This window comes from Pan paniscus, chromosome 5 (assembly GCF_029289425.2).
Source record: "Pan paniscus chromosome 5, NHGRI_mPanPan1-v2.0_pri, whole genome shotgun sequence".
NCBI classification, from domain to species: domain Eukaryota; kingdom Metazoa; phylum Chordata; class Mammalia; order Primates; family Hominidae; genus Pan; species Pan paniscus.
In genome coordinates this window covers 128,356,701-128,374,996 of record NC_073254.2, presented here as the reverse complement: position 1 = coordinate 128,374,996, position 18,296 = coordinate 128,356,701, and the positions used below count along the sequence as shown (strand labels likewise).

General features: G+C 37.4%; 1 protein-coding gene across 2 annotated transcripts in view; it reads right to left on the bottom strand.

Moving 5' to 3' along the window:
- AFG1L (AFG1 like ATPase) overlaps nt 1-18,296 on the bottom strand; it is a 237,570-nt gene that overhangs the window by 165,483 nt on the left and 53,791 nt on the right. For both annotated transcript variants that reach the window (XM_024929329.4, XM_024929330.4), the window contains exons 4-6: nt 11,549-11,650; nt 10,483-10,613; nt 960-1,059 (exon numbers count right to left, since the gene is read on the bottom strand). In XM_024929329.4, coding sequence (XP_024785097.1) covers nt 960-1,059; nt 10,483-10,613; nt 11,549-11,650 — 333 coding nt within the window. The remainder of the gene's footprint in view (nt 1-959; nt 1,060-10,482; nt 10,614-11,548; nt 11,651-18,296) is intronic.

Sequence of the window (18,296 nt, the reverse complement as noted above, 5' to 3'; positions counted from 1 at the left end):
TGTTCATTCTAAGACTATTTACTGAGAACCATCTATGTGTAAGACACTGTTATAGGTGCTGAGAACACATCTGAGAACAGGAGAGATAAAAATCACTGCCCTCATGAAGCTTTTGTATCCTGGAAGGGAACAGACAATAAACTATAAATATAATAAATAAGTAAATTATATGGTAGGTCCATAGTGCTATGGGTAAAAGAGAGAGCAGGGTAAAGGGAAGCAGCACCAAGAAGAAAGGGGTGTGTTGCAGGTTCAAACAGGGAGACAAGTCTAGGCTTCACTGGCAATGTAACTTCTGAGCAAAGACAAAGGAGGTGAGGGCTTAGCCATGCAGATATCTGGAGAAACAGCACTCCAGGCAGAAAGATGTACCATTAAGTCTCTCAGGAAATATTTGTGGTTTCTTAGACCTTTAACTGAGCACGTGATGGGCTGAAAGATGCAAGATTTTAAAGTTGTTGTTTTTAATCTAAATATTACTTGTATTTTAATTTTTAAGTACTTTCCTAATAAGCCACAAGTGCTTTTTTAGAAATGATAATTTAAGTGAAGTATTAGAAACTATTCATGCAAGCAAGTTTTCGGTCTTTTTCTAAAATTTAATTATGAGTTTTGTCTTTCATTTGGTTGAGTTTCTTTTATGGGCCATAAAAAGCAGTCCAAAAGGCCTGCATTTTTTGCTAAGCACATATGACATATCTAATATTTAGGGAAAAAAAAAAACAAAAACACAGCAAGTGCACCAAACATGGGAATCAACTGGATTTAGCTTGCTAAGGATACAAAACTTTTCAAATGCAAATACCAACTGATTTTTCAGATTAAGCCAGTTATAAAACTAATAATAAGCAAAGTCATCAGATTTATTAACACAATACATTTAGTTCAAAATTATGGATTTTTAAAAGCTTGTTAGTTTCCACCTAATTGGATGAGACTAGCACAATGTTTGTTTTTACCTTCCGGTGGCCTGTTGGATGTTGCCACAACGACGACCCCGTTTTTGAACAGATTTTCAAAAAGCTGTTTCAGAATCATGGCATCAGCAATGTCAGTGACCTATTGACAACAACACATTTGTTTTATTTTAATTTCACTTCTGCTGTAACAAATTTGCTAGTGGATCATCTTTTTTTTTTAAGATGGAAGTAAATTCCAAGAGAAAAATTCTAATTATCATCATGAAGAAAAAAGTAGATAATTAAAAGCATGAAACACTGTATAGCAGTCTTTTAAACTTGACTCTTCTTTTTTGCAAGCCTATCATTTCTACACAAATTACCAAATGGTTCTATGATAACTTCTTTTATAGAACTACAGGTGGAAAGCATAGATAATTGTCCTAAACATTTAGGAAGTCTAATTAATTAGAACTAACATGACCAACACACACCCTCCTCCTCTTCCCACCCGCTTCCCACACCCCCTCAAAAAAGAGAGATGAAAAAATAATAATAATAAAATACACAGGCTGTTTGAGATTTCTAATACCTTTCTGGCAAAGGTCCCTGGAAAGGTGACTTTAAATGGTCATGGGCCTTTAGAAATAAGGACAAGTAGCCAGTGAGACATAATCAGCTGCTGTTGAAAATAGAATGATATGACATAGATACTATTGTGCAATTGTTGCACAAAACAATTCAACAGATGGCCCATCACAAAAATAAGCAATTTCATTGTTCTTTTTAAGTGCCTTCTATTACTGTCCATGAATAATCAAAAGGCACTGCAGTCACTTCCAGCACAGCCAGCCTCTGCTAACCTTCACAAACACAAATATTCCTTCCACCAAAAAAAAAAAAAAACCTTTCAAGAATGGCTAATATAGTCCCTTAAAAAAATAACTTGTGACAATACAAGAAATGCATAATACAGATGAAACTATTCCATCCAAGTTAGGTTTATTGATCTTTTCTAAAATTATTTTTTAAATTCACAATTACGAAGTAAGCTTAATGATGTAACTTTTTCTAAAGGCTTTTAAAATTCACAAAGACAACAATTAAGAAGGGAAAGAAGTTGACTCCAAAAATAAATGTGTAATGAAGATTGACATCAATCATTGCAACTTCCCCTAAGTATATAATAACATGGACTTTAGATACTCCCAGTGTAAAAATGTTTTGATCTTTCTTTGATAGCACATTTCAAATAATCTCAGTACAACTTGCTTTACATATATCCACAAGATATAGTACATTGTTATTTTTAAACCCCATTAGAGGACATAAAAATTGGTGAATTCTTTCAATTAAATCAAAATACTAAAAGTTACAAACCGAATGGTTATAATGCAATTAACAATAACCTGGGTTGCACAGGTCTAAATCACTTTTCTTTTTACAGCTAATATCTTCCTCAAAGCTTTAATTATTTCTTTCCCACCTGAAAACAACAAAACCATGAAATAGAGATGTACTTTTTTTTTTTTTTTGCTGTCTCAGGTTATAACTAAAAAACTGCTAAAGATTCCTTACATTAAAAAGACTTCAGGAACTTCAAAATGGTGATTAAATGAAAAGGAAAGTGGTGCTGATATTATTTAATTTGGAGTTTAGGATCACTGTCAAATTTGGCTTCCGCAAAAACACTGACAGAGAAAGTCCTTTTCAAATGCTTGCACACCAGTGGCATTTCTGATGAGAGGACAGAACGAGCTTGCACATTTTAATAGCAACTGCACTTTTAAATTACATTGCCAATACACTGACTTTTTAAAAGAACAGTATCAATGAAAGTTTACCCGATTTTAGAGAATAAAAATGGTCATTTGACTGTATGATTAATGTCTTTGAAAAAAATGTAAAATAGCTTTTGTGCCCTAAGGTTTAGAAAACTGAAGGGACATTTAGCTTGTAACATAATGCAAAGGTTTAAACTGAAAGTTGAAGAAAGCAAACAGTAAAGGCTTGTGGTTGAGTTATAATTTGCTGTTTTTATATTTCAGAATGTTTTTGCCCTATCAGAGTAAATTAGCTTGGAGAAGCTATGACTAATTAATAAAGCAGGAGTCACTTGCTGTAGCCGGGTGCCAATGTATACTCTTTTGATCTTGTCCCCGCACTTGTTCGGCCTTGCCGGGGAACAGTAATTTTACAGTATAAGTGAACAGAAGACAATTGGCCACACATTCTTGGAGAGCTGGCTTTTTCAGTACCCAGCATTTCATTACCACCACGAACAAAAGAGAAGGCTACAGATTACCAATAAGGGTAGTCTGCTAATACAGAGAGTGGAGACATTTCATTAGCATTAAAGAGAAAAGATTTTTTTATAACCTAGAGTTGCTTTCCATTATGACTCACTTAAGTAAAAAAGAAAAAAAATCTAATGGTTAATTTACATGTGTGAGTGCTTGAGTCTCAGTCATCCACTGATTGGTACAGTGCCATATAATGAGTGACAAACATAAGCATGCATTATCAGTAATTAGGATTAGCACAAAAATAAGCACCTACTTTTTATTAGCAGTTTTTAATAGCTTTCTTCCTGCTTCATAAAAATGGTTAAACCTATTTTTTAAATGATATTGATAGCTGATAGAGAAGGATTTTGCATGATCTTCTGCTCATCAGAATTCTTTTTTTTTTTTTCTGGACCCATATTAGTAAAACATCTATTCAGTGTCCCTCTCAGAAGAGATATGAAGAAATAACACTTTTAAAAATCAGTTTTCCTCACTAATCTGATGTCTTCAGAATCATAAACAGTTTAACATGTAACATAAATATTCCAAGAGGACATAATGAAGATCCTAAGGAAAACTCTGAAGATAAGCTATTATTTATTTCACCAACCAAAACACATGTTAAAAACAAAAAACAAAACAAAAAAACCTATCCAAACACATTTCTCAACCAAGGTAAGAACCGTGTATCTAACACCTCAGGTAAAACTGAAATGCGCCTACTTGAGTGTAGAGGGTGGGAGGAGGGGGAAGAGCAGAAAAAAGAACCATTGGCTACTAGACTTAGTACCTGGGTGACGAAATAATCAGTACAGCAAACTCTTGTGACACATGTTTACCTATATAACAAACCTGCACACACACCCCTGAACCTAAAAGTTAAAAAAAGCTGAAATTCTACACTTAGTAAGGAAGACCAAACTAATGAAGAGCATTCTGCAAGTGTAATCTGAATGCTTACCAAAACATAATCTTTAAAATTCCTTAAATTCAAGAGCACAAAAAAGGAGTATATCCATGTTTTTAAGCAGCAATAATTACCATTCGTCTCCCTAGTAAAATAAATATTATATTAATTAACACTACCTAAAGGCCAATAATAACTAGCTAAAAATCAAGGCTACTAACACGATTCCATTTTAAAAGTGAAGTGGTGATTGTAGATATACTGTCACTAAGAATAAAGTGCCTTAAAAACTCTTTTCTAATAAATCAGCAAGTATTGTACTAGGCTTAATAGGCTTAAGGATAATTTTTAGGTTCCATCACTAAAACATCTACCAAAACCCCACCCAGCTCTAGAACTGTATATTTAAACACATAATACAAGACTTTATATACTAAGGAAAATGTATAGCATAGCTGTTACTGGTAAACAAGAGCATTAGTGCTGGACTTAAACTGTTAGTTACCAGTTGTGTGACCTTGGTCAAGTTACTGAACCTCTCTGACCCTCAATTTCCTCATCAATGCAACGAAAGCAGTAATAATACTTACCTTGCAATATTGTTATGAGACATAAAGTAAACTCTCAAGAAATGAGAGACCATTAACTTTGACTATTACCTATGTATGGTATATATGCTAGTATTAATATAATTCTGTATTATTAATGTATAGCTACATAGAATTTTAGCTGTAGCTAGAATTATATTTAGCATTATACAGTTATTAAGAACACAGGCACATAGAAAAACACTCAATAAACAGTAACTAATATTATAGAACATATATAATAGATGGAATATAAGCATTCTAATAAATAAATGGGCAATACCTCAAATAGTTCATAAAAGATGGATTTAACTAGCATGTAAACAAACATGAAAAAAAATCAACCATATTATTTCCTAAAGGAATACAAATTAAAACAAGACACCATTTTTTATGTATTCAATTAGACAAAAATGTTCAGATAATTCAGAATGATGACAGGAAAAAATGTGGGTTGAAGTTATAATATACCTTGGGTTCTGTAAATGCTGCTTTTGCTTGAGAAATGCTATTATATGTAAGGGGAGTGGGACTTAATATGGGAACCACTTCCACAGTTTTCATTTGGTATTAGATTCATTCATTCATTCATTCATTCATTTATTCACTACTTATTCATTCATTCTCAGACACTGTCCTAGAAACCTGAGACATCAATTAATAAAGATTCATGCCTTCAAGTTTACATTCTGGGAATACAGATAAACAATAAACACAATAAATAAGTAAATTACATATAATATGTTAAAAGGTGATATATGATATGGGAAAAAAGGTGGGTAAGGGGCATCAGAAGCGTGGGGGTCAACGGTAAGCTGCAATTTCAAATAGGGTGTTAAGATGGGCCTTGTTAAGGAGGTAATTGAGCAAAGATATGATGAAATGAGGGAGTTCCTCTTAGGAATATGTTAGGGTGTGAGGGAAACCACACAGCAACGGTTGCTGCCTAGGCATTAAAAGTAGAACCCAATGGCTCAAGCCTGTGGCCAGAGATAAGAGCTTAGAGGCATAGCTCTTGCTTACAAGATGGGGCTCCTCACTTTTCCTGCTGCTTCCTTTACTTTAAATGAACGATTCAGGCTTTTGCTCACAAACATAGTTACCCCGTCCTATTCCTACATATATATAAAATACACACATACACGCATGCTGCTAGTTGCCATACTCGCTCTCTCTGCCTGACTCTTCATTACTGCCTCCTGTGACCAGAGACGAAAGACTGGCCTTCTGACTCATTGCTCCCTCCCTGCCCAGCATCTGTAAATAATCAATCTTTGAACTTATTTTCTATTGTAGTGGTGTATTGATTTGCACCTTCCATCTGAAGAACCAGGGTCTGCGCCAGGCCAGGATTTTCCTGGGATGCCAGGAAGAACACAAGATCAGGCTCCCAGTGCCAGAGCAATGGTCAGACAGGCATAAACTAGACATAGGTCAGACAAGAGCCACAAAGGCATATGCCAGTATAAACAAGTTTCCTGTGTGAGGGACCCCCTGGTCATGGGTCAGACAACCAGGCATTAGGCCATCCTCCAGGTGAAAGAAGTACCCTGTGAAAGGCATGCTGTAAACACCTATGTCCAGCTCCCTGCATTTCCTGTTAGGGCAGGGTTGCCAGCCGCTCTGGTGCTGGAACCCCAATTTAGCTGGGGGCTCTCAGAACAGAGGGACCACTCTGTGCAGAAAGAATCCCCAGTGCAAAGGCTCTGCTTGCTCATTATACATTGTGTGGATGGTGGGGATCAGAGTGCTGGTGCAGCAACATTTTGGAGTATATTTCACCCTCTTGAGTCTTAGGGAAGGGGGATAAGTAGAGATTTGGACTTGTGATCATCTAATTTTGGTGTATTGGAGAAACTTCTTTAAGACCTGTAGAAGACAGTTCAGGATACTGAAACTAGCAGAGATCACTTCTTCCCTTAGGGGGCACACTCTTGCCCTTATATTTTCACTTTCTCTGGCTCTGCTAACACTGGGTATATGCAGATATCAGCCTTTTCTTGCATGCAGCAGTAATCTCCAAGATTCAAGTTGGAATTGTAAAGGAAATAAAAGAGCAAGACTATTAACATTTTTGCATTCTAGGACATTCAGGCCAAACTTGCTCAGGGGAATAGGGTCTCCCATGTTGTCAACTCTAACATACAAGAATGCTATATTATGCAATAATTGGGAACAGAAAAAAAATGCTACACTAAAATTTGGGATCAAATGAAAGCAATCAATTTGGTATTGTCTTGTTTTGTCATCTCTGTGCATGTTTTCTTCAGAGCCCTGCGAGAAATAAGTAGTTGGTATAATACCCAACTACTAACTGCGGTTCCTTAATCTATGAAGAAAATAGTATTGGGAACAGTAGGAAGCAATGAGTGAGGCTGAACCTGTAGGAGACAAGGTCAGAGAGGAAGCAGAAGGGTTTGAGCAAGGAAAATGACACTACCTTATATAACAGAATATTTCCCCGTTAGAGTACAAGCCCTTTTAAGTTGGGTTTTCTGTTTCCTGTGGCCAAAAGCATTCCTAGCAGATACCTCATCTTTCTCTTCCTGGGCTTTAGCTCACCGATTAATTCTTCCACTGGAGGTAAGAGATTTCATATTAAGGAAAGTGACATTTCCTCACAGTACTTCTTACCAATGTTTATGCTATCTTTTACAGATCATAGGGAAATACGTCTTCACATAGCAGATGGGAGCAAAATATGACTTGAATAGTTCTATTCTCATCAAGACTGTTTGTAAGAAATAGGCACTGGAGATCCAGCTGAAGAAAAGAGATTTACTTGAAACTCCAGGATGGGGACAATACTGATGGCACCTTATGGGAACTGGAGCTCCATTGTTTTCTATATTTCTTTGTTTCTGTTTCATTACTAAGAAGAGCTTCCCTCTGTGCCATTTAGTTGAAATTCAATAGAGAGGGTCTACGACTGGCCCATTCGCCAAGCCACACCATACAAGTCCAAGGCTGCTGAGGAGATTGTGGATTAGCTACTTATAGATCAGCTGTCCAGGCATGGTCCATTTAGCTATGGGACAGATAGGGCCCTGTCCTGTGATACGGAATAAGGGCCTTCAAGGCATCCTTGAGATGAATAAGTCAATGAACGAATAAATATCAAAGCAATCTGGACAGGGCAGGCAATAACAGGGATCTCTATCACATATGCTTTCTCTCCATCAGCAAGCAGCATTTTATAAGAGCCTGTCTCCCCTGGATCTCTCTTACACTCAACATGTAATCTGAAAAATCCTTTCTGTGGCCTGCATTTCTTTGCAAGACTCAGTTCATTTGGAACATTAGTGTTCTGACAGTTGTTTTTGTTTCCTTCTTTCTAGTTATATATCAACCTTTCAAAATCTAAACCCAATGGCGTATGTCAGTACAACCAGGCAGGTTTTTGGTAGGACTTCACTATCAAGGTGGCATTATGACTCTTGTAAGCCCTAGGAACTTTTACTTTCATAAGCCCCATCCTCAATTAAAAAAAACATTACGACTATGTTGGTATAAGGACAAATATAATACAAAATAGACAGATACAGGCTGGAGTCATTATTGATATATTCATTTATGTCCACAAATTTTAAAAGAAATTAAAATATTTTCTTGATCCCTAAAAGTATCATGAGCCCTAGACACTATGTCTGCTGCACCGACTGGGCAAGTTGCCCTGCTTGCTCTGTATCTTCTTCAGGATCATGTGCTTTGCACAGCCAGATTTTCATAGCATCCTAACCTTCTTAGTCTTGCCTTCCAATACGCTTATGCCATAAAAACATGCCAATCAGGCCGGGCTTGGTGGCTCACACCTGTAATCCCAGCACTTTGGGAGGCTGAGGCGGGTGGATCACCTGAGGTGAGGAGTTCGCGACCAGCCTGGCCAACGTGGTGAAACCCCGTCTCTACTAAAAATACAAAAAAATTAGCTGGGCATGGTGGCGCCCACCTGTAATCCCAGCTACTCAGGAGGCTGAGGCAGAAGAATCGCTTGACCCAGGAGGCAGAGGTTGCAGTGAACCAAGATCACGCCATTGCATTCCAGTCTAGGCAACAAGAGCAAAACTCCATCTCAAAAAAAATAAAAATAAAAATAAAAAAGCCAATCATTTCTCTGAAAGTTTTGAAATCTACATTTTTAAAATTAAGGGTAATGATTTTTACATGATACCTAGGAAATTCTAATGCCTTTAGATTTCTCATCTCCATGTGGAGATATCAACTATTTTGCAGAATTAAATGAGATAAGGATGTAAAAACACACTGTAAACTACGGATCATTTTACAAAGGCTAGGTATTAATAAACCTCTTTAAAAATTTAACTTCAATACCTTAATCAAAATTGTAACTATGCCAGTTCAGTTTTATTTAGAGATATTTGGTTAAAAGGCTAGTAATGGAAAATCAAGAGAAATGGCCTCTATTGATTCACCACTGACTTTTGTTCTTGAAAGCAGCGTAACTGTTAAGTCAGTGCTTTTTCAAACAACTCAATGAGGCCCTTCTCCTGCAAAACATTGATGTGGTTAGTATGCCTCTTCAGAGCGGCAGGAGAGCATCTGTTCTTTTCCATAAAGCCTTTACTTGGAAGACCTTTGCAGTTCTAAATACAAAGGTGAGTCTAGTCTGTCTTATTATGACTGAAGGAAGAAAGAAGCAAAGATCCCTCTTCCCCAGATGGTTTAGTGTAACAGCATTGCTGGTGAAAATTCTTTCCCCTCCATCATAAATCTAGACTATTGTTAGCTATGTGTACCAGTTGCTAAAGGAGACCAATCATGCATGCTTTGGGATAAAAGCATCTTGGCCATATCATCTTCCCACTAATCCAGATTATAAAACACAGAAGAACAGGAAATAACTCACTACCAATTTAAACGCATAATTTCAGAGAATCCTAAAACTAAGAGAAACTTTAAAAGTTCAACTAAGGCAATTCCCTCCCTTTATCACAGATACATATGTTGTGAGGCTTAAATGAGATGAATCACTTGTTCTTTATATAACACTTTTTAAAAATACTTAAACATCTTTAAAGACATTGTTTTATAATAATTACATTATCTTTGTGGTGTAGGGGAGATGTACAGTCATTGACCAAAATTTAGAGGTGGGCAGACTTTTTGTATAAAAGACTGAATAGTAAATATTTTAGGCTTTGCAAGCCATATAGGGTCTCTTTTGTACTTTCTTCTTTTTCTTCTTCTTTCAGCTACCTTTAAAATTACAAAAACTTGGCTGGGTGTCATGGTTCATGCCTGTAATTTCAGCACTTTGGGAGGCTGAAGCTGGAGGATCACTTGAGGCCAGGAGTTTGAAACCAGCCTGGGAAACATAATGAGACCTAATCTCTACAAAATTGTTTTTAAAAATTTGCTAGGTATGGTGCATGAGCCTATAGTTCCAGCTACTCAGGAAGCTGAGGCGGGAAGTTGAACCCAGGAGTTTGAGGTTATAATGAGCTATGATTATGCCACTGCACTCCAGCCTGGGCCTGGGTGACAGAGCAGGACCCTGTGTCTTAAAATATGTGTGTGTGTGTACACGTGCATGTGTGTGTGTATGTGTGTATACACTCTTCTTTTCTCACTAACCATAAAAAAACAGGAAGGTCAGATTTGCCCTGTGCAGCTGTGCAGGTTGTGATTTGCCAGCTCCTGAACTAGATAGTAAAATTGAAGCAGTAAGAGATAATGTGTCAAATCACCTTATAAACCAATGATAAAATCAGGAGCAAAATTTAAATCTTCATACCTCATTCAATATACCATTCTGTATCTATGAAAAATCTCTACTTCACCTGAAATTCATCAAAACATAGGAGACATGCTTCTTCGCTGATTTCTTCGGCTATGGGAGCTATTGGGTCATATGATTTAGCCATGAATCCTGGTTTCCTTTTTGGCAAACTCTGTTTAAGGCGATGTATTCCTTAAATGCATGAAATTAAACACAGATGAAATATATTAGTACATTTTAGACAATTATAACATATTTTTAAAATCTCTAAATGAAACTTTAGTATGGACATAAAATTAAGTTTAAACTCCATGTAAAATCAAATTTGATCATTGAAATTGTTTGCATTTTCTCTACAAAATAAGTTGGTTCAAATATTATTATGTTCTTATAGTTGTAAGGAAACTTCAAGGTCATTTCATTTCTACTCTTTAATCATTTCAGAAATGACAAGGTAATAGACAAGTGATTAGATGCATCAACACATCCACCTTAGTCCTTTATTTCAGGGATGAGAGCAGAGGATGTGATCCTGCCCAAGTAGTGCATGTTATGTCTAGCATATGCAATCGAAATGCACCCTTATCTCTAGCCTAATACGCTAAGGCCAGTCCACTTCATTCATTATGTGTGTACTAAATGCTGCAAGTATTAGAGGAAAAAAACACATGATTCCTGCTCTGGGGAGGTTACAGTGCAGCTGGTAAACAAATCATGCAAAAGTGAAATAACGTAAGATCACTAGCAAAGCAATAAAGCTTACATGCGTACTCAAACTGAATGCCTACATGCTAAGGTAACACAGAGTAAAGGGCCTAATCAAGAATCACTTATTTAAACAGGTGCATTTTTAACACTTTTTTTATTGGCCCTTAGTAGAAACAGAAAATGCCTGAGCTTCATACAGCAATCTCTGTTCTCTGATTTGAAAGTATTAAATTGGTCTTAAGGACCAACTCTGGACACATTACTGACTGTTTCAACATAGCACAAAACAAATGGAACCAAATAAAATCTTACTGCAAGCAAAAATCTAATTTTTAAAGAGTATATGTTCATTCAATGAAGAAAACCATTTTGTAGTGTTTCCGCACTGAAAAAATCACTTCTTTCAGATCATTGCTTACTTTTGTGCACATCTAGCATGAAACCATGAAAATGAACCCGTTTTTTCCTCTTCATTTCCACATAAGCATAAAACATGTCCATCACCATTGTTTTTCCTGTACCTTAAAAATAAAAAAAAATTTAAGAATACTATTAAATAGTATGTACTGATTGCTGTAATGATTGTTCATTAGCTTTGAGATAATGAAACCATACTCTTCCGCTAGGAAGCTGAAGACTATGTCACTTCTTTAGAAGGGGGAGCTTACTTTGTATGTTAAACTAGCTAAAAATAAAATGTTAATATTACTCTTTTCTGTTAAAATCCTGTTTATAGGAAATACAACATTTAGTTAACATTACATGGGCTATTTCCCCCTGAAAACTATGTGCATAAACTGGCAAGATTTACAGTCTTCTCTTCCAAAAGACACTAGCATAAATAAAATAACTTAATTAAATATTTACTGGGTCATTACTATGCATAAGGAACTGTTTTAGGCACTATGGGAAAATTCGAAAATGAAAAATAAGAGGCTGGGCACAGTGGCTCATGCCTAAAATCCCAGCGCTTTGGGAGGCCAAGATGGGAGAATTGCCTGAGCCCAAGAGTTCAAGACCAGCCTGGGAAACATAGCGAGACCCCCATCTCAAAACAAAAAAAAAAAAAAAGAGAAGAAAGATGAAATATAAAGATTAGTATCTAACATAAATATTGAACATGAATCACATATGTAGATTAGAGCTAGAGAACTGTCAATTGTAACACTTCTATTTTTAAAAGCTGAGAATATAGATCTCTCAAAATAAAGCCTACTTGAGGAAATTCTGATACAGTCAATCCTTGTAATTAAATTATCTAATTTTCAACACTCTAAAACTTTTAATGACTACAATCGCATTAGTAGTAGAACCCTCTTATCTGAGAATTCAGTTACTCAAGGCCCACAATCAACCATAGTCTAAAAATATTAAATGGAAAACTCCAAAAATAAACAATTCATAAATATTAAATTGTGTGGCTATCCTGAGTAGCATGAAGAGGCCTCATGTCACCCCGTTCCATCCCACCCAGGACATAAATCATCCCTTTGTCTAGCATATCCACACTGTATTCACTGCCCTCTCGCTGGTCACTTAGTGGCCTTCTCTGTTAAAAACATAGTATATAGGCCAGACGTGGTGGCTCACACCTATAATCCCAGCACTTTGGGAGGCCAAGGTGGGTGGATCACCTAAGGTCAGGAGTTTGAGACAGGCCTGGTCAACATGGCAAAACCCTGTCTCTACTAAAAGTACAAAAATTAGCTGGGCATGGTGGTGGGTGCCTGTAATCCCAACTACTCAGGAGGCTGAGGCAGAAGAATAGCTTGAACCTGGGAGGCGGAGGTTGCAGTGAGATCGTGCCACTGCACTCCAGCCTGGGCGACAAGAGAGAGACTCCATCTTAAAAAACAAACAAAAAAAAAAAAAACATAGGGTTCAGTACTATGTGAGGTTTCAGGCATCCACTGGAACTATCCTCTGTGAATAAGGGGAAACTACTGTAATTGAATATCCAACAGCCTGAGCATTTAATGCAGGCAGCATAAAATGCCTTATTCCCTCTCAGAAAGCCTAGGGCATTCGGGTCAGTGGCCCAAGCTCAGTTTGTACCTGGCATTCCTCAGTAAGCCAGGCTAGCATGTGCTAGTCCAGTCTCACATCCTCCCTGCTTCCCCGTCTCCCACCACCACAAGATCACTTCCTGTCTAGTAATTCCTTTGCAATTACTAGAATCCAAAGGCACTTCAGAAAGTTAAGAAGATCTAAGTCTTATCTTTTGGGTTTCCTTCAAGCCACAAGATGACACTGGGCCCATGCCATTTGAATGTCAGAGTGCTTTTGTATATGAAAAAACAATCCACCAAACATTTTTTTAATAAAGAAGTCACTTTGATGGAAAGTCATTCATTGCAAAAATATTCAGTACAGTATCTCTTGATATAGTGATTAGCAGTAGATTTTAAATAATTATATTTACCCAGAAAAGTTAATAAAGTTTCAAATTCTGCTGCATGCAGTGTAGTATACTTATAGATTCAGAATAAAGTCATGAATTATCTAACCAAAAATGCATTCACTAATCATTAGGGTAAAGCAAATCAAAACTACAAGATACCACTTCACATACATTAGAACGACTATTAAAAAAAAAAAGAAAATAACAAGTGTTAGCAAGGATGTATAAAAATTGGAACCTGTGCATTGCTGGTGAGAATAACAATGGTACTGTCACTGTGGAAAACAGTATGGCAGTTCTTCAAAAAAATTAAACACAGGCCAAGTGCAGTGGTTCACGCCTATAATTTCAGCACTTTGGGAGGCCGAGGAGGGAGAATTGCTTGAGCCTAGGAGTTCAAGACCAGCCTGGGCAACATAGTGAGATCTCATCTCTACTAAAAATTTAAAATATTAGCCAGGTTTGGTGGTGCATGCCTGTAGTCCCAGCTACTCAGGATGCTGAAATGGGAGGATTGCTTGAGCCCAGGAGTTCAAGGTTGCAGTGAGCTATGATCGTGCTACTGCACTCCAGCCTAAGGAACAGAGAGAGACTTTGTGTCCAAAAAAAAAAAAAAAATTAAACATTGTGTGACCATAGGATCCAGCAATTCCACTTCTGAGTATATGCACAAAACAACCGAAAGCAGGGATTCAAACAAATATTTACACTTCAATATTCACAGCAGAATTATTCACAATAGTCAAAAGATGGAACAACCCAAACATCCATTAATGGATGAATGGATAAACAAAAAGTGGTATATACATAAAATGTTACAGTTGGCCCTCTGTATCTAGTTTCTACATCCCCAGATTCAACCAACAGTGGATCAAAAATATTTTTTAAAATAAAAAATAATATAAGGAACAGGTGGAGTGGCTCACACCTATAATCCCAGCAATTTGGGAGTCCAAGGCAGGCAGATTACTTGAGTCCAGGTGTTCGAGACCAGCCCAGGTGATATGGCAAAATCCCATCTCCACAAAAAAATATAAAAATTAGTTGGGCATTGTGGTGCATGCCTGTAGTCCCAGCTACTCGAAAAGCTGAGGCAGGAGGATCGCTTAAGCCCAGAAGGTGGAGGTTGCAGTGTGCTGAGATCACGCCACTACACTTCAGGACCTGGGCGACAGAGCGAGACCCTGCTTCAAAATAATAATCATCATCATCATAAACAAAAAACAATATAGTATAACAACTATTATAGCATTTATGTACCATTTACATTGTTATAAGTAATCTAGAGGATTTAAAGTGTACAGGACAACACACAAAGTTTATATGCAAATGCTACACCATTTTACATAAGGGACTTGAGCATCCTCAAATTTTAGTATCCAAGGGCATCCTGAAACCAATCCCCCATGAATACCAAGTATATTATTCAGCCTTAAAAAGGAATCCAACTCATATGCAATACACAATAATATGGATGAATCTTGAAAATATTTTGCTGAGTAAAATAATCCAGACCCAAAAGGACAAATATTATATGATTCCATTTATATAAGGTACTGAAGAATAATCAAATTCATAAAGACAGAAAGTAGAATGGTGGTTGCCAGGCCAGGGGAGTCAGGGGGTGGGATGTGGAAAATGTGGGAGAGAGGTAGAATAGGATGTTGTTATTTAATGGACACAGAGTTTCAGTTTGGGAAGATAAAAATGTTCTGAAGATAGATGGTGGTAATAGTTGTACAACAATGTGAACAGACAATACTACTGAATTATACACTGAAAATGTTTAAAAGGGTAAATTTTATGTAATGTGTTTTACCATAATAAAAACAATTAAATACATTCTTAAAAAGCTTTAGTTAATATGCTTATTGGTAAAAGACTGAACACTTCTCCCCTACAATTTGACAAAGGCAAGGATGTCTACACTCATGTTGTGAAAATGGATGGTGGTAATAGTTGTACAACAATGTGAATAGACTTAATGATACTGAATCATACACTGGAAATGTTTAAAAGGGAAAATTTTATGTTACGTGTTTTACCATAATAAAAACAATTGAATACATTTTTTAAAACATATAGTTAATATGCTTATTTGTAAAAGACTGCACACTTCTCCCCTACAATTTGACACAGGCAAGGATGTCTACACGCACTACTTCTATTCAACATGGTACTCGGGTCCTAGCTGGCGCAAGGAGACAGCAAAAAGAAATAAAAGGCATAAAAATTTAAAGAAGTAAAATTATCTTTATTGGCAGATGACCTAATTGTATACACAAAAAAAATCCTAAAGAATCTACCAAATCACCACTAGAGTTAATAATTAAATTTAGCAAGATCACAGGATACAAGGTCATCAAAAAATCCACTGCATTTCTATAAACAGTAACGCATATAATGACATTTTGGTCAACAATGGACCACATATACAATGGTGGTCCCAAAAGATTATAAAGAAGCTGAAAAACTTCTATCACTTAGTGATGTCATAGCTATCCTAACATGGAAGTACAATTAATTTTTTTTATAAATTTAGTGTAGCCCAAGTACACAGCACTGATAACATCTTGTATAAAGTGGTATACAGAAATGTCCTCAGCCTTCACATCCACTCACCACTCACTCACTGATTCATTCAGAGCAACTTCCAGTCCATTCATGGTCAAACAGGCATCCCATATTTTATCTATTACACTGTATTATTACTGCACCTTCTCTGTTTAGATATGTTTAGATAAACAAATACCACAGCGTTACAACTGCCTACAGTATTCAATACAGTAACATGCTGTACAGGTTTGTAGCACAGGAGCAATAGGTTCTATAATACAGCCTAGGTGTGTAGTAGGCACATGTATCCCTACATCCAAGCCAGGGAGAACTATGCTTCCTAACTCCTAACCTTAAAACCAGCCTACCTTTCACCTGGTGAAATTAGAATCTGAATCAATGTGAAACAGGTGAGGTGAAACCAGGAGGCAGCAGGAAAGGGGCTGATAAGCAAAATGTACTTTTATTCTCTTCTAGTGTACCAGAGAAATCATTAACCCTGCCATCACCACCGCAGTCAGCTGGTCAAGAGCTGAGGCTCTGTTGTGAGAAAGCCAGCTGTAGGGTATGAATGAAGTCACAAAATACTACTACCACAGCTTTTGGCTTCTATATGAGATGTGATAAACATTTTATAACAAAAATAATTCAAGATTGAACCATGATAATAATCCCTCCAACTCATACATCACCCCTACTGCAGTTCCCAGGATTTAGGATCCATCTGAGTCAATCATCTCAACACATCTGCGAAGAAAGAGGTGAAGTGACCAGGACAAAGCCCAAATAGAGTGCAAGAATGAAAAGTGGGAAGGGAGTGCTACCAGGTAGGTATTCTCTATCCCATGAAGTCTCCTTAAAAAGTATTTATTTATTTAAATTTTTCTTAAAAAAAAAAAAAAACATAAGAGATGAGGTCTCCCTATGTTGCCCAGGCTGGTCTCGAACTCCTGAGCTCAAGCATGTTTATTTATTTATTTTTATTTTATTTACTTATGTATTTATTTATTTATTTTGAGACAGAGTCTTGCTCTGTTGCCCAGGCTGGAGTGCAGTGGTGCGATCTCGGCTCACTGCAACCTCTGCCTCAGCCTCCTGAGTAGCTGTGACTACAGGCACCCACCACCACACCCGGCTAATTTTTGTACTTTTAGTAGAGGCGGGGTTTCGCCATTTTGGCCAGGCTGGTCTGAAATCCTGACCTCAATGACCCGCCCCCCTCAGCCCCCCAAAGTTGCTGGCATTATAGGCGTGGGCCACCGCACCTAGCCCAATTTACTTATTTATTTATTTTTAAGATAGGGCCTCACTCTGTAGCCCAGGCTGGAGTGCAGTGGTGCAATCTCAACTCACTGCAACCTTGATCTCCCAGGCTCAAGTGATCCTCCCACCTCATCCTACTGAGTAGCTGGAACCACAGGCACACACCACCATGCTCAGCTAATTTTTTAATTTTTTTGTAGAGACGGGGTCTCACCTGGTTGTCCAGGCTAGTCTCAAACTCCTGGTCTTAAGCAATCATCCTGCCTCAGCCTCCCAAAGTGCTGAGATTACAGGCATGAGCCACCATGCCCAGCCTTGTTAAAATTTAATACCTGTTTCCCAAGTCCAACAAAGGAAAAGAATAAAGAATAAGAGCTTATGGTGGCATTTTGAGGCTACTCTCCCATACAGAGAGCCCCTCAAATGAAAACTTGATCTTTTATTACCTATTTTATTTCATTTTTGAGATGGGGGTCTCACTCTGTTGCCCAGACTGGAGTGCAGTGGCATAATCATGGCTCACTGCAGCCTTGACCTCCTAGGCTCAAGTGATCCTCCCACCTTAGCCTCTCGAGTAGTTGGGACTATAGGCACATGCCACCACGCCAGGCTAATTTTTGTATTTTTTGTGGAGACAGGGTTTTGCCATGTTGCCCAGGCTGGTCTTGAACTCCTGGGCTTAGGCAATCCACTCGCCTCGGCCTACCAAAGTGCTGGGATTACAGGTATGAGCCACCATGCCTGGCCGATTACATATTTTATAAGTGGTCTGAACTAAACTTATTATAGCCACCAAAATGTTCGTCTCACTTCCCATTTCAGAATTCCTTTCTCTTCCCCTCTCTATATTATAAGGATGTTTCCAAACAAAGGTTGCCACATACCCAAACTATATGAACATCCCATACTATCACATCTTTTCTATTGCTTTCAAACACTCAGATGAA